Source organism: Ornithorhynchus anatinus, chromosome Y5 (genome assembly GCF_004115215.2).
Source record: "Ornithorhynchus anatinus isolate Pmale09 chromosome Y5, mOrnAna1.pri.v4, whole genome shotgun sequence".
Taxonomy (NCBI): domain Eukaryota; kingdom Metazoa; phylum Chordata; class Mammalia; order Monotremata; family Ornithorhynchidae; genus Ornithorhynchus; species Ornithorhynchus anatinus.
In genome coordinates this window covers 1,439,128-1,461,955 of record NC_053179.1, presented here as the reverse complement: position 1 = coordinate 1,461,955, position 22,828 = coordinate 1,439,128, and the positions used below count along the sequence as shown (strand labels likewise).

At 43.4% G+C, this 22,828-nt stretch overlaps 1 protein-coding gene across 2 annotated transcripts in view; it reads right to left on the bottom strand.

The window, feature by feature from the left end:
* The window catches only part of LOC114808766 (E3 SUMO-protein ligase PIAS4-like), a 71,339-nt gene that overhangs the window by 20,975 nt on the left and 27,536 nt on the right, over positions 1-22,828 (bottom strand). For both annotated transcript variants that reach the window (XM_029056631.2, XM_029056630.2), the window contains exons 3-7: positions 8,740-8,824; positions 3,944-3,985; positions 3,520-3,610; positions 3,138-3,266; positions 2,940-3,045 (exon numbers count right to left, since the gene is read on the bottom strand). In XM_029056631.2, the coding sequence (XP_028912464.1) occupies positions 2,940-3,045; positions 3,138-3,266; positions 3,520-3,610; positions 3,944-3,985; positions 8,740-8,824 (453 nt within the window). The remainder of the gene's footprint in view (positions 1-2,939; positions 3,046-3,137; positions 3,267-3,519; positions 3,611-3,943; positions 3,986-8,739; positions 8,825-22,828) is intronic.

The following is a 22,828-nucleotide window of genomic DNA, read 5'->3' as shown; positions in this document are numbered from 1 at the left end:
CTCACTGTCTTAATCCCCATTTTAAAGATGAGATAACTGAGGCACAGAGAAATTAAGTTACTTGCCCGAGGTCACACAGAACACAAATGGCAGAGCAGGGATTAAAACCCATGTCCTCGGACTCCCAAGCCTATGCTCTTGCCATTAGACCAAGCTGCTTCTCTATTCTGTTAATGTGTTTAAGTCTCTTATATTGTATTCTCCCAAGCATTTAGTACAATGCTGTGCATGTAGTAAATTTGCTCTGCAAGCAGTAAGTTCTCAATCAATCAATCAATCTGTCAATCAATGGAATTTATTCAGCACTTACTATGTACAGAACATTGAACTAAGTGTTTGGGGAAGAACAATACAACAGAATCAGTGGAAATGTTCCCTGCGTATAATGAGTTTACAGTTTAGAGGAGAAATAACACTCTGGAGGGGAAGACAAATAAGACTGATTGAATATTTCAAGGTTAAGGTGTTGGCAGACATCAAGTATAGAAGTCCTGAAAGCCAGTAAAATACGAGACTGCAGAGAAGAGAGATTAGGATTGGAGATGTAGATCTGGAAGATTTGTAGATTTGGATTTTGTAGAGATGGAAGTTGAAGTCATGGGAGTGAATGAGTTCTCCAAGCAAAAGGGAGAAAATGGAGAATAGAGGGGAACCCAGAATTGAATCTTAAGGAATTTCCCCAGTTGGAGGTGTGAGAGAGAGGAGAAATCCCTGAAAAATACTAAGAATGAGCAGCCAGAGACATAGGAGAACAAGAAGAGGACAGTGTCACTGAAGCCAATGAAATTAAGTTTCCAGGAGAAGGGGGTAGTCCACAGTGTCAAAGGTAACTTAGAGACCTTAGAGGATTAGGATGGAGTACAGGCTGATGGATATGACAAGACGGTTGACCTACTGATTCAATAATTACAATTTTTACACTGGTTAGCTTTGTCCTGAATATGGAAGTGGCATAAACATTACTTTTAAAGGCAAATCCTCAAAATACATTTGCTCCAGTCTTCAAAGATCAATGCCACGAAAATCATGTGGATTTGCTTTATTTTTATTTTTTCAATTTCTCTGTGGCCACTTTCTACAGATATTAGAGCCAAACTACACTAAAAACTATGCTTTTAAATTGTTTACCCACTGTAGCTTTCATAAGGCATTTTCTCTGCTGTGTTGACTACACTATTACTCTTCCCTATCAAGACCACAAACCTGAAATTAATTTTGTCGACTCTCTTTTCAACCCTTATATCTGGTCAGTGACCAACCCTGTGGTTGTTTTCTTTCCTAACTTTTGAGAATCGTTCCTCTCTTACCAAACTGCCACCAAAGAAGTCCAAACACTGTCTACCTTAGCTCAACCATTTTTTCAGCCTCTTCGCAGTCCATCTTGCCTCCAGTTTCTCTGCTCACCACCCCATACTTCACTTTTGCACAGTTCAATCCTTTAAAACATGGTTTTGCACATATAATCACACTCCTCAAACTTCAACTGTTGCCCATCTATCACCATACTAAAAACTTTTGACTATTCATTTTAACGGATATGTCAGGACTGTCCCTACTTAACTTCTTCTCAAGTCAGTCAATAAACTGTTTCTCATGCTTGTCTTTATCACTCTCAATCACTTTCATACTCCCTCCAGTCTCTCTTGAACACCCTCTCCCTTCATGTATAAACCACTCTTCTCTTCATCTTCAAAGACCTCCTGAAATAATAATAACTGTGATATTTCACTCATTCAATCATATTTACGGAGCACTTACTGTGTGCAAACCATGTGGTACGGGCTTACTATGGGCCAGTCACTGTACTAAGCGCTGGGTTGATACAAGCAAATCATGTTGGTCATAATCCCTGTCCCACATTGGGCTCATAGTCTTAATCCCCATTTTACAAGTAACTGAGGCAAAGAGAAATTAAGTTGGGGTCACAGAGCAGAAAAATGACAGACCTGGGATTAGTTATGTAGTCATAACTCCTCCAGGAGGCCTTCTTTGATTAATGTCTCATGTCTTCCTTTTTGGACAGGGAATGTGCCTGCTGATTCTCTTGAACTCTCCCACGTGCTTAGTATAGTGCTCTGCACACTCTAAGTGCTCAATAAATACAACTGATTAATTGACTGTTCTCCTCTCTATTTTCCTCTTCCCTCCCTTCAACCGCCACTTTAGCATTTCCTCATCACCTAAGCATGTGAGTACCCATGCCTGTGTTGCACATATGAACACATCTTTCCACTTTTAACTTGCCCATACTGTAATTTACTTTACTGCCTCCTCTGTTCTAGGGTACAGATAATGTCTTCTAACACTACTATACTCTCCATGCATTTGGTATAGTGTTCAGGACAGGGTAAGCCATTTGATATACTACTGATTAATTTATTTGAATTTCTGAAAAATGTGTTCCTTTGGATTGGCATTTCTTCAAGGGAACTGGACAGCTGGACAGCTGAATTACTTAAAGGACATTATAAGTCAAGGGATCAAAGAATTTTAAAGTGGTAAACAAGATAAATTTGGAGATACTTTACCCCATTTAGGGGCATGAGAAACACAGCTACTGGAAAGAGCATGGGGTGGGAGTCAAGGGACTTGGGTTCTCAACCTGGATTGGCCACTGCCACTTTACCTGCTCTATGAACTTAAGCAATTACTTAACTTTTCAGTGCCTCAGAGCTCCATCATCTGTGAAATGGAGATTCAGCATTTGTCTTCCCTTCTGTGTGCCATAGGGACTGTGTTCACCTAATTATCTTGTGTAAGCCAATGTTTAATACACTCCTTGCCACATATTAGGCAATTAATAAATACATTTACTATAATGATGATGATGATAACTATGATGAAACACATCTTAAAGCAAGAGCAGTAGTATAGCTATAAGAAGACCTTTACGCATGTTCACCAAGTCATATTTTCCAGAAAGAAACTTACTTCCTTACCAAATGCCCTGCAAAGCTCTGGGGGTTTGAATCCAATGTTTTTCAAACTTTGCAGCAGTTCTGCAGAGGTCAACTGCTGCACTAGAAATAATCCCACTGAGTAGCTCTGAAATCACAAAGAAGAAAATAAAAGGGGATAATTAAGGGCTAGTTCCACTAAATCACTGCTGACCATGTCACTCAACCTTGAGCACTCACCTTTCCATAATTTCCCCAAGTGATAGTAATGTGGTTTGTTGCTGAAGATAGAAATATGAGGTCTGTGAGATTAATGGGGCGACAGGGTCTTTTGGGTTCTCCTCCTGGTTTGTTTGATGGATAGTAGCCCTGAAATCAGATATTCTTGTTTATTAAATCAAGAGGGTGATACCACCTTTGCAATTTTAAAAGAAAAAATTGATTTATCAGTAAATATCAAGGTATATGACTAAACAGTGGCTTTTTAAAAGAACAACCAGCACAGTGCTTCCTCACCCTTTTCTATTAGAACTCTTACAGAGTTCTCAGTAATTATCTACACTACACCACCTGCATCATGTCATTTAGGCTGAGATGATCTATCAAAACAGAAATGACTTACCGGCACTGAACAGTAGTTTTGATTCACTTTAACTGTAATGTTGGGAGGGTACTGATCCTCTTGAGGGCAGCTAGTGTCTGTATAACAGATCCTGGAAGAGTAGAAGAGAACTGTACTTTCAGTTCCTCTGAAGATACCTTACCACCCTTACTGTGATTCACTTTCTTCTAGAGATCAACTCCAGGTCCGTTTCAGCTTCCCCATAGTTTTTACATTTTGTTGAAATACCAAATGGAGCAAATTGGCCATTTCAACAATTTTAAAGAGCACTCATCCACCAAACAGGGAAGAAGAGCACAGTGAGAACAGGATGTGAGACAAATGCATTTTCTAAGTGGTCATGTTCTATTCAACACCCATAGAAAGGGCTGGGAAAATTCCTATTTGTTTTGAATTTTACTGCTTACAGGGAACTCAAATTTACCTTAGGACAACCTGAACTGATTTCACTCCTGGCTGCAACTCCCTGACAAAGTAAACCAAAAAGAAGAAAAAAGAAAAGAGGTTCAGTCCATTAAAAAGTAAACACCTATTATATCATCACTACATGAGCCTGGTTATGAAGGCAACTAAGGGGCCAAAAGTTAGCTAAGTTAGGGACAAGGAGGAATAATGCCTGGAATGTGCAACCATGGGCAATCTTTAGTATAAACCTGGTTGAAATTATATAACAGGATACTTTTGCTCATGCTTGTCTTTACAGCTTTGCTTCTAAGACCTTCCTAAGGTTTTTTTCAAGTGTTAACATTTGACTTTTTTTGGTCTATAAAGCACATTTGCCCTTTATAATATGAGTTAATCCAATTTTCACCACTTGGAAATGAAGCAATGAAACTAAATGGAGTAGGAGGATACAAGTGATAAAGAGGAAGCAGCAGAAAATTTAATTAGGATATGATGAACCTATCTGTTTAACTCTCTGCTCTGAGGAGATCTTCAAGACAATTTTCTCTTTGTCTAATCTGAGAACAAAAATACTAATAACACTGCAAAGGAGAGGTGACGTTTATCATCAAATCACCAGAATTTAATTGAAAGTATATAACAAAATAATAATAATTACAGTATTTGTTACACATGGTTTAACAAATAGCCAGGCACTACATTCATTCATTCTATAATATTTATTGAGCGCTTACTATGTGCAGAGCACTGTACTAAGTGCTTGGAATGTACCATTCAGCAACAGTTAGAGACAATTCCTGCCCAATGATGAGCGCACAGTCTAAACGGGGGAGACAGATAGCAAAGCAAAACAGAACAAAACAAAACCAAGACATCATCAAAGGGATGTACACCTCATTAACTAAATAAGTAAAGTAATAAATAATATATACAAATAATATATACAAATGAGCAATATATACAAAAGGGGAAGAACTGAGGGGGGGGAGAGGAGGGAGAGGAGAAGGAAAAGGGGGACTCAGTCTGAAAAGGCCTCCTGGAGGGCTTTATAGAGGGGAAGAGAGTTAGTTTGGCAGAGGTGAGGAGGGAGGGCATTCCAGGATAGCAGTAGGACGTGGGCCAGGGGTCGACAGCGGGATAGGCATAAACAGGGGATGGTGAGGAGATGAGCGGCAGAGGAGCAGAGTGTACAGGGTGGGCAGTAGAGAGAAGGGAGGTGAAGTAGGAGGGACCAAGGTGATGGAGAGCTCTGAAGGCAAGAGAGAGGAGGTTTTGTTTCGTGGGGAGGTTGATAGGCAACCATGGAGGTTTTTGAGGAGGGGAGTGACATGCCCAGAGAGTTTCTGTAAGAAGGTGATCCGGGCAGCAGAATGAAGAATAGACTGGAAATGCGAGAGGAGGCTGACACAATAATCCAGTTGGGATATTATGAGACCTTGTACCAGCATGATAGCAGTTTGGATGGAGAGGAAAGGGCTGATCTCAGTGATATTGTGAAGGTGAGACCGGCAGGTGTTGGTGACGGATTGGATGTGTGGAGTGCATGTCAGAGCTGAATAAAGGATAACACCAAGGTTGCGGGCTTGAGAGACAGAAAGGACGGTCGTGCCATCCATAGTGACAGGGAAGTCATGGAGAGGGTAGGGTTTGGGAGGGAAGATAAGTAGCTCAGTTTTAGACATGCTAGACACTGTACTAAGCAAATCAGGTTAGATACAGTCCCCATTTTCCAAAGGAGGTAACCGAGGCCCAGAGAAGTGAAATGACTTGCCCAAGATCACAAAGCAGACAAGTGGCAGAGCCGGGATTAGAACCCATTACCTCCTGATTCCCAGGCCTGTGCTCTATCCACTATGCCATGTTGGTTCCCATACTCTACATACTATATGCAGAATACCAGTTTTTCTCTTGAGGCATTCAGTAAATATAAAACACAGTCCATACCTTTAAGAAGTTTAAAATCTAAAGGGGAAGTCAGCAGTCAAAAATTTTATATATGCTAAGCAAAGTATACATATGCACCAGATATACAACTGAAAAAAAAAAAGCTGGCCAAAAAGAAAATAAATAATTGCTAGAATAAAAATTAACTAATCATAAAGGAATGGAATGGCACGACACTGTTTCTTCCAATGTGTAGCAGAGTGCTTTGATCATAATTGGATCTTGAAAAGTATTATTATTACTAAGAGAATTAGGGGGTATGCATCAGAAGACTAGAAGTTTTTAATTCCCAATTCACAGATGATGAAATTGAGACAGAGCACATTTAACAAAATGACCAAGAAGCCATTTAAGTCAGAAAAGGATCTATTTCTTTTTCTTAACTTATTCTTATCATGAAATTACTAATCACTAAACTTAATGCTTAAACTTAATGTCTGACTTTGGATAACGAAGACTGTCAGCAGCACTCTTGATGTCATTCACCTCTCAGTAGAAATTATAAAAGAAATCCTTGAGGCCATTAACTTTACCAGGAAGTCACTTCAAAGATCAGGATGTTGCTATCACTTCCAATTAAGTAGAAATGACTTAACAATGTGGATAGACAATAAAATTGTAAGCAACTATAACTCACTACACCACAGCAATTCCTCTTTCTGGGGGGTACACACATATGTAGTAAGTTTTTATTCAGTTGTATTTATTAAGTGCTCACTGTGTGCAGAGCACTGTGTGCAGAGCACTGTATTAACCTATACAAATGTTACTAACTAATCAATTTAAACAATCAACAGTCTTTACTGAGCACTCGCTTTGTGTACAGCTAACTAAGCCCATGGGAAATTATAATACAACAGAGTTGTTAGACATGATCCTGAACCATGAAGAGCTTACTGTCTTCAAATGGACACAGCCATTAAAAATAATTATATTCAGGACATAGCAAAGTACAAGGCTAGGTGCAAACAGCTGTGGGACTGGAGTTAGTATCAAAGTGTTAAGAGGTATACAGCCAAGTGCTTAGCTGATGCACATGGGAGAGTGGAGATGGGGCTCAGTTAGGGAAAGATTTTTGGAGGGACTGTGATTTTAGGGCTGTTTTAAATGTGGGGAGAATGGTAGTCTGTCAGATAAGTAGGTTGTATCAGGTCCAAAAGAAAACATGGGTCAATGGTTTGTATAAGGATAGATGAGATCAAAGTTCAGGGAATGAGAGTACTGAAGTGTGTGGGCTGAGTTGCAATACCACATCAGGGAGTTAGGTAAAAGGGGGAGAGCTGATTGAGGAGTTTCTATTTGATGTGGGGGTGAATTAGCAACCACTGAAGGTTTCTGGAGAGTAAGTGTAGATGGAGAATAGAAGAGGTCTCAGAACTGAGCATTAAGTCACCACCCAAATTAGTGGGTTGGAGGTAGAGGAGGAGCTGGCAGAAGACACTCAGGAGAGTGGATTAAGGGAAAGAATATGGGCCTGAGAGTCAGAGGACATGAGGCCTAATCCCTGCTCCACTACCTTCTCTGAGCTTCAGTTAAATCATCTGTAAAATGGGTATTAAATTCTCTCCAGTTTTGAAAGGAAGCCCAATGTAGGACAAAGATTTTGTCCAACTTGAGTGTCTTGTGTCTTCACCAATGCTTAAAACAGTGCTTGACACATAGTAAGTGCTTTAACAAATATAATAAAAAAAAAGAGCAGCCGCGGAGAAGGGAGGAGATCCAGGAGAGGGCAGCAAAAGTGAACACAAGATTTGGTAATGTTTCCAGGAGAAGGGCCTGGACAACATCGTCAAAGGCAGATGAGAGGTATAGGAAGATACAGAATGCTTTTAACTGTTCTTCCCCCTCCAAGCCCCACAGGACTGTGTACAAATCTGTAATTTATTTATTTGTATTGATGTCTGTCTCCCCTCTCTAGACTGTGAACTTGTTGTGGTCACGGACTGTGTTTATGCTTGCTCAGCACACTGTTAAGAGTTCAATTACTGTGATTAAATAAATGAAGTTCTGTTTGACTCTTCCTGCAAACTGTAACTCTCTGTGAGTAGGGAGCATATCTTCAAACTCAAACTGTACTTTCTCAAGTGTTTAGAACAGTGTTCTGCAAGGTAAGTGCACAATAAACATCACTGATCAATTGATTATTTTCCTAGACACTCAGCACAGTGCTGTGTACATAAAATGTGCTCAATAAAAACTATTGCTTGACTGATCTTTTTATTACTGTATTTCATTTAATATTTTTTTCCAGAACTATTACTTTAAAATGTACATTGCTGAATGAAACTACAATCAAATTTTTTTGTTCATGATAAAGTGCATTTCAGTTTGGATGTATTAATGTTTAGCATTATTCAATAATATAGATCTTAGTCATTCTGCTAATGGATTTGTAAACTTCAAAATCAGAAAACAATGGAACAAATAAATACCAAAACTGGAACTCTAAAATATAATTCAGATTATCTATAGTTTGCACAGACAACTGCTTCCCTTGATCCTTTTCATTTACTTATCTCCAAATATAGCAATGTCTTTATGTCATTTCAATCTTTTACTAGGCATAGAAGCCTTTTCCGATTTGTTCTTAAAATATGGAATGTTAATAGCTCTCCCACTAGGTTTTAAGTTGCCGATATAAAATCTGAAATGCAATGCGAAGGATACAGAATGGATGCTATTCAAGAACCTAAGGGATTTTGGAAACTGAATAATATGAGGAAAATCATAGTTCATAAAAGCTAGAAAACCTGTAAAGATAGACGAATTAAAATCAGCTACCGTTGGAATTATGCAGTAAGTAAATCCAGGATCCAAAAACAAATCAGAAAGACTAATATAATTAGGAAACATTATAAGAAGTAAAAATACCTGGAGTTTCTGATTAGCTCTACTTGTCTCGGTGTCAATACAAAAGTGCAAGGACTTTCCTGAAGCTTCTCATTATTCTGTGGAACTGAGGAAACAAGAGTAAAAGCGGGGCAGATTTTATATTTCAATACACTCTACAAACTGATTTTATGCATGTTTCCATTTCCTGAGTACCTCAGAAATAAAAAACAATGAATATTAAGATAAAATGATCTGTCACATCAATCAATCAGTGGTATTTATTGAGCCCTTACAGGGTACAAAGCACTGTACTAGCTCTAGGGAAAATACAATAAAACAGACCAAACTTACATCCTCAACACTACCCTCTCTAATGAACTCAATTCACTCATTCTCCTACCCATTCCCTGGATCAAGGCTGTGGATCAGAAGATGATGGATCCTCATCTTCTCCCAATCCCCCAGACTCACTGGGAAAGGGGGAGGAGTGGGTTTCCTTCTCACTCCCCACTGTCAGTTTTGCACCACCCCTGCTCCTCCAACTCTCTCTTTCCCTCCCTTTGAAGCCATATAATCTGCTGCTACCAAATACAACAGATTCTAGTAAGTCCTCTACCAATTTCCTTAGACCTTCCTCCATATTTCTGAACCATTTTGATCTCCTTTTTCAAATTCTTTCTTTCTCCATTCCTGCATTGATACTTAGGGACTTCAATATATACAGTGATGTTCCTGAAGACCCTCCCACTGCCCATTTTCTGTCACTCTTCAACTCTGCCGACCTCCTCTACCACCTTATCTCGCCCACTCACAACTTGAGAAGCAGCATGGCTCAGTGGCAAGAGCACGGGCTTGGGAGTCGGAGGCTAAGGTTTCTAATCTTGGCCCTGCCGCCTGAAAGCTGTGTGACCTTGGGCAAGTCACTTAACTTCCCTGTGCCCCAGTTACTTCATCTGTAAAATGGGGATAAAGACTGTGAGCCCTATGTGGGACAACCTAATTACCTTGTATCTACTGCAGCGCTTAGAAAAGCGTTTGGCACATATCTACCCCAGCGCTTAGAAAAATGTTTGGCACACAGTAAGCACTTAACAAATACCAACATTATTATTATTTCTTCACCATTCATTCATTCATTCATATTTATTGAGCGCTCACTGTGTGCAGAGCACTGTACTAAGCGCTTGGAATCTACAATTCAGCAACAGATAGAGACAATCCCTGCGCAACAACAGGCTCAGTCTAAAAGGGGGAGACACACAAACAAAACAAAACAAGTAGTTAGGCATTAATACCATCAAGATAAATAGAATCATAGATATATACACATCATTAATAAAATAGAGTAATAGAAAATATATACAAATATGGACAAGTGCTGTGGGGAGGGGAAGGGGTAGAGTAGAGGGAGGGAGAAGGGGGAAGGGGAGGAGAGGCTGAGGGAAAGGGAAGAGAGGCTGAGGGAAAGGGAGGACTCCTGGACGAGGTGAGCTCTCAGTAGGTCTTTCAAGAGGGGAAGAGAGTTAGTTTGGCAGATGCGAGAAAAGAGGGCATTCCAGGTCAGTGACAGGATGTGGGCCAGGGGTCAATGGCAGGACAGGCGAGAACGAGGGACCATGAGGAGGTTAGCGGCAGAGGAGTGGAATGTACAGGGTGTGGTTGTAGAAGGAGAGACGAGAGGTGAGGTAGTAGAGGGGAAGATGATGGAGAGCTTTGAAGCCAAGAGTGAGGAGTCATCTCGCCTCATTCACCCGACACATCCAATCCGTCACCAAAACCTGCCAGTCTCACCTTCACAACATCACCAAGATCCACCCTTTCCTCGCTAAATAAACTGTTATCTTGCTAGTACAATCTCTTATAATATCCCGACTGGACTATTACATCAGCCTTCTTTCTGATTTCCCATCCTCCTGTCTCTCCCCACTTTAAGTGTTTACTTCACTCTGCTGCCCGGATTATCTTTCTATGGAAACGCTCTGGGCATGTCGCTCCCTTCCTCAAAAATCTCCAGTGGTTGCCTATTAACCTTCAAATCAAGCAAAAACTCCTCACTATTGGCTTCAAAGCTCTCCATCATCTTGGCCCCTCCTACCTCACCTCCCTTCTCTCCTCCCACAGTTCAGCCTGCACACTCCACTCCTCTGCCTCTAACCTGCTCACTGTGCTTAGTTCTCATCTGACCTGCTGGCGACCCCCGGCCCACGTAAAGCCTCTTTCCCCTCTTCAAAGCCCTACTGAGAGCTTGCCTCCTCCAGCAGGCCTTCCAAGACTCAGCCCTCCCTTTCCCTCTGCTCCTCCTCCACTCCCCACTGCCCTTACTTGCTCCCTTTGCTCTAACCCCTTCCCCTCCCCACAGCACTTGTATATATTTGTACATACTTATTGCTCTATTTATTTTACTAATGATGTGCATTTATCTATGGTTCTACTTATCCATTTTGATGGTAGTGATGCTTGTCTACTTGTTTTGTTTTGTTGTCTGTCTCCCCCTTCTAGTCCATGAGCTTGGTGTTGGGTAAGGATTGCCTCTATCTGTTGCCGAATTGTACTTTCCAAGAGCTTAGTTCTGAGTTCTACACACAGTAAGTATTCAAGAAATATGATTAAATGATGAATGAATGAATCATCTCTACTCACTGTACAACCTCTACCCACAACAACTCCGATATCCTTCCATCTGACCACAACCTCATCACCAGTCTTCAGTCAACCTCGTCACCATGTTTCTCTTCTACACAGACCCTCCCTACAACTCTGTCCTGTTTCCTCCATGACTCCTCTGATCATTTGACCCCATCCAATTTTCTCATGGTAACAGGCCTCATTTAGTCTGCAAGACTGAGCTCCTCATCTTTCCTCCCAAACCCGGTCCTCTCCCAGACTTCTCTATCACCGTCGATGGCACGACCATCCTTCCCGTCTCTCAGGCCCGCAATCTCGGTGTCATCCTTGACTCGTCTCTCTCGTTCACCCCACACATCCTATCTGTTACCAAGACCTGTCGGTTTCACCTCTACAATATCACCAAGATCCGCCCTTTCCTCTCCACCCAAACGGCTACCTTACTGTTACGGGCTCTCGTTATATCCCGGCTAGACTACTGTGTCAGCCTTCTCTCTGACCTCCCTTCCTCCTCTCTCGCCCCGCTCCAGTCTATTCTTCACTCCGCTGCCCGGCTCATCTTCCTGCAGAAACGATCTGGGCATGTCACTCCCCTTCTTAAACAACTCCAGTGGTTGCCTATCAACCTCCGCTCCAAACAAAAACTCCTCACTCTAGGCTTCGAGGCTCTCCATCACCTTGCCCCTTCCTACCTCTCTTCCCTTCTCTCTTTCTACCGCCCACCCCGCACGCTCCGCTCCTTTGCCGCCCACCTCCTCACCGTCCCTCGGTCTCGCCTATCCCGCCGTCGACCCCTGGGTCACGTCCTCCCGCGGTCCTGAAACACCCTCCCTCCTCACCTCCGCCAAACTGATTCTCTTTCCCTCTTCAAAACCCTACTTAAAACTCACCTCCTCCAAAAGGCGTTCCCAGACAGAGCTCCTCTTCTCCCTCTACTCCCTCTGCCATCCCCCCTTTACCTCTCTGCAGCTAAACCCTCATTTTCCCCTTTTCCCTCTGCTCCTCCACCTCTCCCTTCCCATCCCCACAGCACTGTACTCGTCCGCTCAACTGTATATATTTTCGTTACCCTATTTATTTTGTTAATGAATTGTACATCGCCTTGATTCTATTTAGTTGCCATCGGTTTTTACGAGATGTTCTTCCCCTTGACTCTGTTTATTGCCATTGTTCTTGTCTGTCTGTCTCCCCCGATTAGACTGCAAGCCCGTCAAATGGCAGGGACTGTCTCTATCTGTTGCCGACTTGTTCATCCCAAGCGCTTAGTACATTGCTCTGCATATAGTAAGCGCTCAATAAATACTATTGAATGAATAGTCTTCACAACAAAACTAACAAACTCTTGACCACCAAACTGACACTCTTAGCACCAATCTCTATACTAAACTCAATTCAGTCACTCCTCTATGTCTTCATCAATCTCATTCTACTAACCCACAGCTTTAGAACACCTCCACAGCCCGCTTCCTTCGCTCCAGTGCATGAGCCACATAGTACTGCTAAAGGAAATCCACGTCAGGCTGACTTCGGCCACACAACCTCATCCTTGACTGCTTTAACTCTTCTCTTCTCTGTCCAGCAATATTATTCTCCATCCTTACTGACTTCCATGCATACTGCCTTCACCAAATGTTCCTGATGTTTTACTTGCTCCTCAAACCCCTCTTTTCCTTTCAACCCCATCTTCTGCACCTAATGACCTGGCCAGGAACTTTACTAGGAAAATTGAAACTATCAGATGTGACCTCCCTAAAAACTCCTCTAATCTCCTCCAATCCCTCCTAACTTCTGGCCCTTCTTCAACTCTCTCATCTTTCCCAGCAGTACCTCAAGAGGAGATCTCCTTCTATGATGGGTCAGGCTGGCTTGGACCAACTCCATTTTGTCAGCTGATTAGCCACTAGCCTAAGGCAGATTCATTCAATCATTCAGTCAATCATATTTACTGAATATGCCGGTCTCACCTTTATAATATCGCCAAGATCTGCCCTTTCCTCTCCACCCAAACGGCTATCTTACTGGTACAGGCTCTCAAAATATCCCGGATGGATTACTGGGTCAGCCTTCTCTCTGATCTCCCTTCCTCCTGTCTCTCCCCACTCCATCTATTTTTCATTCCGCTGCCCGGCTCATCATCCTGCAGAAAAGCTCTGGGCATGTCACTCCCATTCTAAAAAACCTCCAGTGGTTGCCTATCAACCTCCGCACGAAACAAAACCTTCTCACTCTAGGCTACAAGGCTCTCCATCACCTTGCCCCCTCCTACCTCTCCTCCCTTCTCTCTTTCTACTGCCACCCCGAGGGCTCTGCTCCTCTGCCTCCCACCTCCTCACCACTCCCCATTCTTGCCTATTCTACTGTCAACCCCTGGCCCACGTCCTCCCACTGTCCTCCCTCCTCATCTCTGCCACACTAATTCTCTTCCCCTCTTCAAAGTCCTAATGAGAGCTCACCTACTCCAAGAGGGCTTCCCAGACTGAGCTTCCCCTTTTCCCTCTGTTCCCTCTCTGCCCCCCCTTCACCTCCCCTCTGTTAAGCCCCCTTTCCCCCCTTTCCCCCGCTTCTCCCCCTTCCCCTCCCCTCAGCACTGGGTTTGTCCGCTCATTTGTATATATTTTAATTACCCTATTTATTTTGTTAATGAGATGTACATCCCCATATTGTTTTTTCTGTCTGTCTCCCCCGATTAGAGTATAAGCCCGTCAGTGGACAGGGACTGTATCTGTTGCCGATTTTACATTCCAAGCGCTTAGTACAGTGCTCTGCACATAGTAAGTGCTCAATAAATACTATTGAATGAGTGAATGAATTTATTGAGCGCTTACTGTGTGCAGAACCCTGTACTAAGCACTTGGAAAGTACAATTCGGCAACAGATAGAGACAATCCCTACCCAACAACGGGCTCACAGAAAAGAAAGGGGAGAAAGACAACAAAACAAAACAAGCAGACAAACATCACTACCATCAAAATAAACAGAATCATAGATAAATGCACATCATTCATAAAATAAATAAAACAATAAATATGTACAAATATATACAAGTGCTGTGCGGAAGGGAAGGGGGTAGAGCAGAGGGAGGGAGTAAGGGTAAAGGGAAGGGGAGGAGGAGCAGAGGGAAAGGGAGGAGGAGCAGAGGGAAAGGGAGGGCTCTGGTGTGCACTAAGAGTGCACCTGGGGGGCACTTAGGTGGAGTAGGGGAGATTTTAGGGAGATCACACCTGATAGTGTCAATTTTCTCAACAGAGAAGGTATCTAGGTCATTAGGGGAAAGGATGAGGGAGGCAGGTAATTGAGGAGGGAGTTAATAGATCTGCCAATTTTCTTGCACTGTACTCTTCCAAGTACTTAGTATAATGTTCTGAATATAGCAACGTCTCAATAAATACCACTGAAAATGATGAAGAGATAATAATGCCCTTGTCTTGTATTTATTGAGCACTTACTGTGTGCAGAGCACTGTAGTGAGAGCATGAAAGAGAATAATACAACAGAAAGCATGGTAGTATATGAAGTTTAATAATAATAATAATAATATTTGTTAAGCACTTACTATATGCCAAGCACTGTTCTAAGGGCTGGGATAGATATAAGGTAAGCAGGTTGTCCCAGGTGGGGCTCAAAGTCTTAATCCCCATTTTACAGATGAGGTAACTGAGGCACAGAGAAGCGAAGTGACTTGTCAAAGTCACACAGCTGACAAGTGGTGGAGCTTGGACTAGAGCCCAAAATCTCTGACTCCCAAGCCCTTGCTCTTTCCACTAAACCACAATGCTTCTGAATGAATCTTGAGGAAACAAAATTGAAAAATACTGCAGTGAAAATATTTCCTATTACACTAGGGTCTTAGACAAGCGTTGCATTCCTGAAGAAAGGAACTGCCTCAAGTCAAAAACATAATCTGGTTAAGAGCTGCAGTTATTAAAAACAACAAAATTTCTCTAAATAGAACTGGTAGCAGGGGTTGAGGGGTGCAAGGGTGGAAAAAACAAAACCTAGTTGACTGGTGGAGGAGATAGAAAGCTGTGAAGAGTAGACTGTCTCTGGGGACTGGTGGCAAGCAGCAGGAGCAAGCACCGAAGAGTGAGCATATAACTGCCCTTCCTCTGCCCAACAATACTACTTCTCTTCCCTTACTCTTCCCAAGACCAGTGTCCACACCACCTGTTTCAATGAATGAACTCTATTAATTTCCTCCTTAAACCTACTGTCTCTTTGTCTCCCCACCCCTTGCCCCTAATGATCTCAACATCTACAAAATTGAAAACATCAGGCCTGATCTTTCTGAAATCTTCCCTGCTCCTCTCCAGGACAATCGTCGTCATGCCCCCCTCTTTCAAGTCTCCCATCTTCCTTAGCAGTATCAAAAAATTGGATCTCCCAATCTTTTTTTCGTGGTGTTTTTAAGTGATTACTCTATGCCAAACACTATTCTAAAAATTGGGGTAGATACAAGTTAATTTAGTTGGACACCATCCCTGTCCATATAGACATTATAGTCTGAGTAGGAGGGAGAACAGGTCTAAATCTTCACCAAACCAATGAGGAAACTGAGGCTCAAACAAGTTAAGTGATTTGTCCAGGGTCACATAGCAGGCAACTGGCAGAGATGGGATTAGTACTGCCATCCTTTGACTCCCAGGCCTGTGCACAAATTCTAAAATTTTCGAATCCCCTCCACCAATGAATCTCAACCCATTCTTTGCACCCACAATAATGCTAATAATGCTAATGCTAGATAATGCTAGATTAAACCAGAATGAGATTCATTTGAGTGGAGAAGGAAAAGATGAATCCCTCCAGTGGAACTCCTGTCTTCCTCCTATTTAGCAGGCAATATTTCTTCACATTCTCAAACCCCTTCCTAAGATCATACCTATTTCAGCACACATGGAGCACACAGAGTGTTACTCTTATAATCACCCTGGGAACTAATTTATATAGTATCAATTTTCCTATAATATGCATCTTCATTATGAATAAAACATAGTTGAAGAAATTTGGAACATTTTCAATAATTCTTATCTTCCTAATTAGAGTGCGATGCAATAGTCTGAAAAAATGATTATGCCCTTTCATACAGGAATGATCATGATATGAGTACAATAAAGGAAACTTTCCTTAATACCAGGACCTTCAAGAATGTAATCTTGGTGATACTGAACTAACTGCTCAGACCTAAATTCAGGCTCACGGAATATATATATATATTCAGTATATAAAAATATATGGTTTCTGTACACTGGCCATGAGATAGTTAAATTGCAGATGTACATCCTCCGGCCTCTCTTCCTACCAGTCCTTAAAGTGAAACTACAGATATCATTACCCCCATTCCACTGCACTGCCGAGGATCCCAACTCCTGACAATACTCTATCCATCTTCAAACTTTCTTAAAAGCACATCTCCTCCAAGAGACCTCCCTTGCTTAAGCCTATACTTCCCTACTCCCTTTCCCTTCTGTGTCACCTTAATAGTAGGAGCTGTACACCTTGAGTACTTGGTATTCACCCCATCTTCAGCTCCACAGCACTTATACACATATATGTAATTATTTATATTAATATCTGTCTCCCCCACTAGTCTGGAATTTCCTTACGGTCAGGGAATATGCCTACCAATTCTGTTTATATCAAGATTTAAACTGAGGCAGCAGATGTAAAGGCTGTAGTTGTGGGAAGACTCTTGATGACCAGGGTGGCAGTACCATGATGCTTCTTTACCACTAGATTTTGCTAGACTCTTAATTTTTATGTTGTTTTTTAAAGATAATAATTATGGAATATGTTAACCACTTACTATGTACCAAGAACTAAACTAAGCACTGGGGAAGATACAATATAGGCAGATCAGATAGTCCCTTTAGCAAATGGGGCTAACAAAATAAAGTCTATATAATTACATGATTTTACCTTTCTTTCAGTGTTAGTCTTCATTTCGAACCCCAGAAGGACAATTTTCCAGGTCTAATTTTCACTTTTGTATTTGTTCCCCAGGCACAGAGTTTGCCCCTAATAAACACGACTACTACTATGACAACGAAGTCGTCTACTACTACTACTACTACTACTACTACTACTTTGACTACACTCTCCAAGTGCTTTATACAGTGCTCTGCATTCATTAAACACTCAATAAATACAACTGAATGAATGAATACTGTGACTAAGACTATTACCATTTACTACTTTCTTCTCCTCCTCCTACTGCTACTACTACTAACACGGTTACCTCCTAATGGACCCAAGTCTTATTCAATTCATTCTATGCAGTCATACTCTAAGACGTACTAGGAGGCCTGTCAGTTATATAAAATACATTTCAGCTCCTCTTAGAAGTCTTTCATTTATTCATTCAATCATATTTATTGAGCACTTACTGTGTGCAAAACACTGTACTAAGTGCTTGGAATGTACAATTCAGCAACAGATAGAGACAATCCCTGCCCAACAATGGGCTCACAGTCTAAATGTGGGAGACAGACAACAAAACAAGAGTAATGAAAAACAGATACAAATATGCAGAAGTGCTATGGGGAGGGGAAGGGAGAAGAACAGAGGGAGGGAGTAGGGGGGGAATGGGGAAGGGAGGAGGGGCAGAGGGAAAGGGAGGCCTCCTGGAGGCCTCAGTAGGGCTTTGGAGAGGGGAAGAGAATTAGTTTGGTGGATGTGAGAAGGGCGGGCATTCCAGGTCACAGGTAGGATGTGGGCCAGGGGTCGATGGGGGGACAGGTGAGAATGAGGCACCATGAGGAGGTTAGCGCAGCAGAGGAGCAGAGTGTACAAGGTGGGCTATAGAAGGAGAGAAGGCAGGTGAGGTGGGGGGGCCAGATGATAGAGACCTTTGAAGCTAAAATTAAGGAGATTTTGTTTCATGTGAAGGTTGATAGGCAACCACTGGAGGTTTTTGAGGAGGGGAATGACATGCCCATGGTGTTTCTGTAGAAAGATAATCCGGGTAGCAGAATGAAGAATAGACTGGGGCGAGGAAAGACAGGAGGATGGGAGATCAGAGAGGAAGCTGATGTAATATTCCAGCGAGATAGCAGTTTGGATGGACAGAAAAAGGCGAATCTTGGCGATGATGTGAAGATCAGACCAGTAGGCCTTGGTGACAGATTGGATGTGTGGGGTCAATGAGAAAGCACAGTCAAGGATCTGACATTGAATAATATCAAAATTGTTACAGAGAATTACTGAAGAATTACTGTATGATATCTATTAAATCCTTACTATTTGCCCAAGACCTTTCTATGCCAGCTTCTGAAACTGGAAACAAACTCCAACCCACATGAAGCTCACAATCTACTTTATTCCCATTTAGATGAAGTAATTGAGGCCCAAAAAGGCTAAGTGATTTCCGCAAGGTCTCACTTAGTAGGACTGTGGTGGAAATTGGACCTCAAACCCAGGTCTTCTGACTTGGAGGTATGCATTTTCCTCTAGCCAAGCTCTGAACAGATGACCGCATCCTAAAGGCATATATATAATTTTAAATTTCTTTGCCAAATTAGCTAAATATTGCAGACTAAACATAAGTCTAGAGAAAGTCTAGTAGTAGTCATCATTAGCATCAGCATCATCATCAAGGTTATTTATTAAGCACTTACTAAGTGCAGAGCACTGTACTATTTGGGAGAGTGCCATACAAGACAGTAGGAACACTCATTCGTGGCCCACAGTGAACTTAGATAGGGAGACAGACAGTGTAAATTAGTATAAACAATTTATAATATATAGTGTATAGTCTTCAAAAGAGAAGTCAAATACCCAACCAAAAATATACCCTGGCAACTGAAAGACCACCCCCACAGCGTGGCTTAGTGGAAAGAGCCTGGGCTTGGGAGTCAGAGGTCATGAGTTCGAATCCCAGCTCTGCCACTTGTCAGCTGTGTGACTGTGGGCAAGTCACTTAACTTCTCTGTGCCTCAGTTCCCTCATCTGTAAAATAGGGATTAACTGTGAGCCTCATGTGGGACAACCTGATTCCCCTGTATCTACCCCAGCGCTTAGAACAGTGCTCTGCACGTAGTAAGCGCTTAACAAATACCAACATTATTATTATTATTACTCTGCTGTGACCCTACACACCAAAAGTCAGCAGTAAGTTTCACAAATGAATAAAGGCAACATAACCAATTGGACAGGGCACAGGGCTAGGAGTCAGAAGGAAATGGATTCTAAACCCAGTTCCACAATTTGTTGTGTGTGACCCTGGAAAAGTCGCTTCATTTCTCAATGTTTCAGTTCTCTCAGCTGTAAATTTAGGATAAAGATAGTGAGTATCCAAATGGGATATGGACTGTGTCCTGTGTGATTACCTTAAACCTACCTCAAGTGCTTAGTAAAGTGCCTGGCACATAGTAAGCACTGAACAAATACAATTTAAAAACAAACAAATGAACAAATGAACAAAAAACCTAATAGACCCGGTGTTTTGGAAAGATGCAGACTTTATAAATAGTCAGGCAGCAAATTCCCAGGACCACAGATTCTCCAATCTTGCTACCTCATGTCAAAAGCACACTTCAACTTCCTAATAACAGTCACAAAAATCACAACAACAATAATGATAATAAATTATTATATATTATAAATGCTCAGATATGTAATATAATAATATTGCTATTTTTACAGCATTTGTTAAGTGCTTACTCTGTGCCAGGCAGTAAATTAAGCATTCGAATTAGCACAAGCTAATCAGGTTGACACAGTATAATTAATAGTGGCCTGCACTCAACCCAGGACCAGGTTCCACAACGAACACAAGGCCACCCATGCTGGAAGGCCACCTTTATATCTGGGCAGTTGCATGGAATACTGCAGGTATGAGCTGTTTACTTGAAGTGGTGGGGAATCTGCAGAACCCCACTTTACCAGCGCCACCCCTGTTCCCCCTTCCCCTACTCTCCCCCCACCAAACGCCCTCCTCCTGCCCTCCCCCCTTCCCTCTTCCCCACCCATGCCCCATCCCAGTCCTCCTGTCCTACCGCCACCCCTCCTCCCCCTCTCCCCGTCTGGGGCTCTGCCACCTTGTTCCCATCCAAACCCTCCCCTCCCCCTTTTCCCCTGCTTGCACCCACAACTACTTTCAAGTGTGGCTTCTGGAACCCCCGCTCCATTACAGGTAAACTACCTTTCATCCATGACCTTTTCCTTTCACGCTCTCTCCTCCTCCTCGCCCATACAGAAACATGGCTCACTCCTGCAGACACGGTCTCCGCCACTGCTCTCTCCAGCAGAGGCCTCTCCTTCTCCCACTGCCCCAGACTCACCAGAAGGGGAGGAGGCATCGGCTTCCTCCTCTCACCCCATTGCCGCTTCCGCACTATCCCTCCTCCCCCTTCCCATTCCTTTCCCTCCTTGGAAGCCCACATCTTTCGCCTCTACCACCCACTCCAGATACTTGTAGCTGACATCTACCGCCCTCCTGGTCCCACCTCTGACTTCTTCAACCACCTAGACCCCTTTCTCACCTTCCTTCTCTCCTTCTCTTTTCCCACTCTGATCCTCGGAGACTTCAACATCCACATGGATGTAGCCAGTGACTCCTCTGCTGCCCGCCTGCTATCGCTCCTCAACTCTGCCAACCTCCTGCTCCACCATACCTCGCCCACTCACTGACTCAGCCACACCCTCGATCTTGTCATCTCCTACCGTTGCACCACCTCCTCCCTCACCAACTCTAAAATCCCTCTCTCAGACCATAATCTTCTCACCTACCTCATCTCTCACACTGCCTCCCTCTGCAAATCTTTGCTACTCCCCCACAGAGACCTCAGCTCTCTTGATCCCAGCCATCTCTCCAAAAGCATCTTTCCCCACCTTGCCCGCCATCCTCTCTTCCCACTCTCGATGATCAGGTCACCGCGCTCAACTCCACCCTCTCTACACATCTTAACTCTCTCGCCCCCTTTTCCTTCCGCCGCTCTCGCTCCACTAACCTACAGCCCTGGATCACTGCCTCTGTCTGCCTCCTACGCTCCTATGCTCGGGCTGCCGAGCGCTGCTGGCGAAGGTCCAAGCACCAAGCTGACCTTATCCATTGTCAATTTATCCTTTCCTGCCTTAACTCTGCCCTCTCTGCCACCAGGCAAAACTTCTCCTCCCTCATCAACACCATGACCGTCATCCCCACCAATTATTCCGGACCTTTAACTCTCTCCTTAGGCCCCCGTTCCTCCCCTTCCCCCATCCTTCACCCCCCAATGATCTGGCCACCTACTTCATCACGAAAATTAACACAATCAGGTCTGAACTCCCCAAAGTGACCCCTCCCCATCTTGCCTCCCCCAACCCTCTCCCCTACTCTCCCATCCTTCCCTGCAGTATCCTCAGAGGAGATCTCCTCCGTCCTCACAAGTGCCACCCCCTCCACCTGTGCCTTGGACCCAATTCCCACTCACCTTATAAAAACCATCGCCCCTGCCCTCCTCCCCTCCTTAACTTCTATCTTTAACCGCTCACTCTCCAAAGGCTTCTTCTCCTCTGCCTTCAAACATACCCATGTCTCCTTCATCCTAAAAAACCCCTCTCCTGACCCCACTTCCCATTCCAGTTACCGCACTATCTCCTTACTACCCTTCCTTTCCAAGATCCTAGAACGAGTCGTCTACACTCGATGCTTACAATTCCTTTACTTCCATTCTCTCCTGGACACCCTCTAATCTGGCTTCCGTCCCCTCCACTCTAGTGAGACTGCTCTCTCAAAGGTCACCCTTGCCTCCTTGCCAAATCCAATGGCTCCTACTCTATTCTAATCCTCCTTGACCTCTCTGCCGCCTTTGACATTGTCAACCATCCCCTTCTCCTCCACACCTTATCTCACCTTGGCTTCACAGACTCTGTCCTCTCCTGGTTCTCCTCTTATCTCTCTGGCCGGTCATTCTTGGTCTCCTTCACAGGCTCCTCCTCCCCCTCCCATTCTCTAACTGTTGGAATTCCCCAAGGTTCAGTTCTCGGGCCTCTTCTGTTCTCCATCTACACTCACTCCCTCGATGCACTCATTCACTCTCACGGCTTCAACTATCACCTCTATGAATATGGCACACAGATCTACATCTCTGCCCCTGTCCTCTCCCCCTCCCTTCAGGCTCGTATCTCCTCCTGCCTCCAAGAAGTCTCTACCTGGATGTCTGCCCGCCACCTAAAACTCAACAGGACCAAAATTGAGCTTCTCATCTTCCCTCCCAAGCCCTGTCCTCTCTCTGACTTCCCTATCACTGTGGACGGTACAACCATCCTTCCCATCTCTCAGGCCTGCAACCTCGATGTCATCTTTGACTCGGCTCTCTCATTCACCCCACACATTCGATCTGTCACCAAAACCTGCCGGTCTCACCTTTATAATATAGCCAAGATCCGCCCTTTCCTCTCCACCCAAACGGCTACCTTACTGTTACGGGCTCTCGTAATATCCCAACTAGATTACTGTGTCAGCGTGTCCTCTGATCTCCCTTCCTCCTCTCTCGCCCCACTCCAGTCTATTCTTCACTCCACTGCC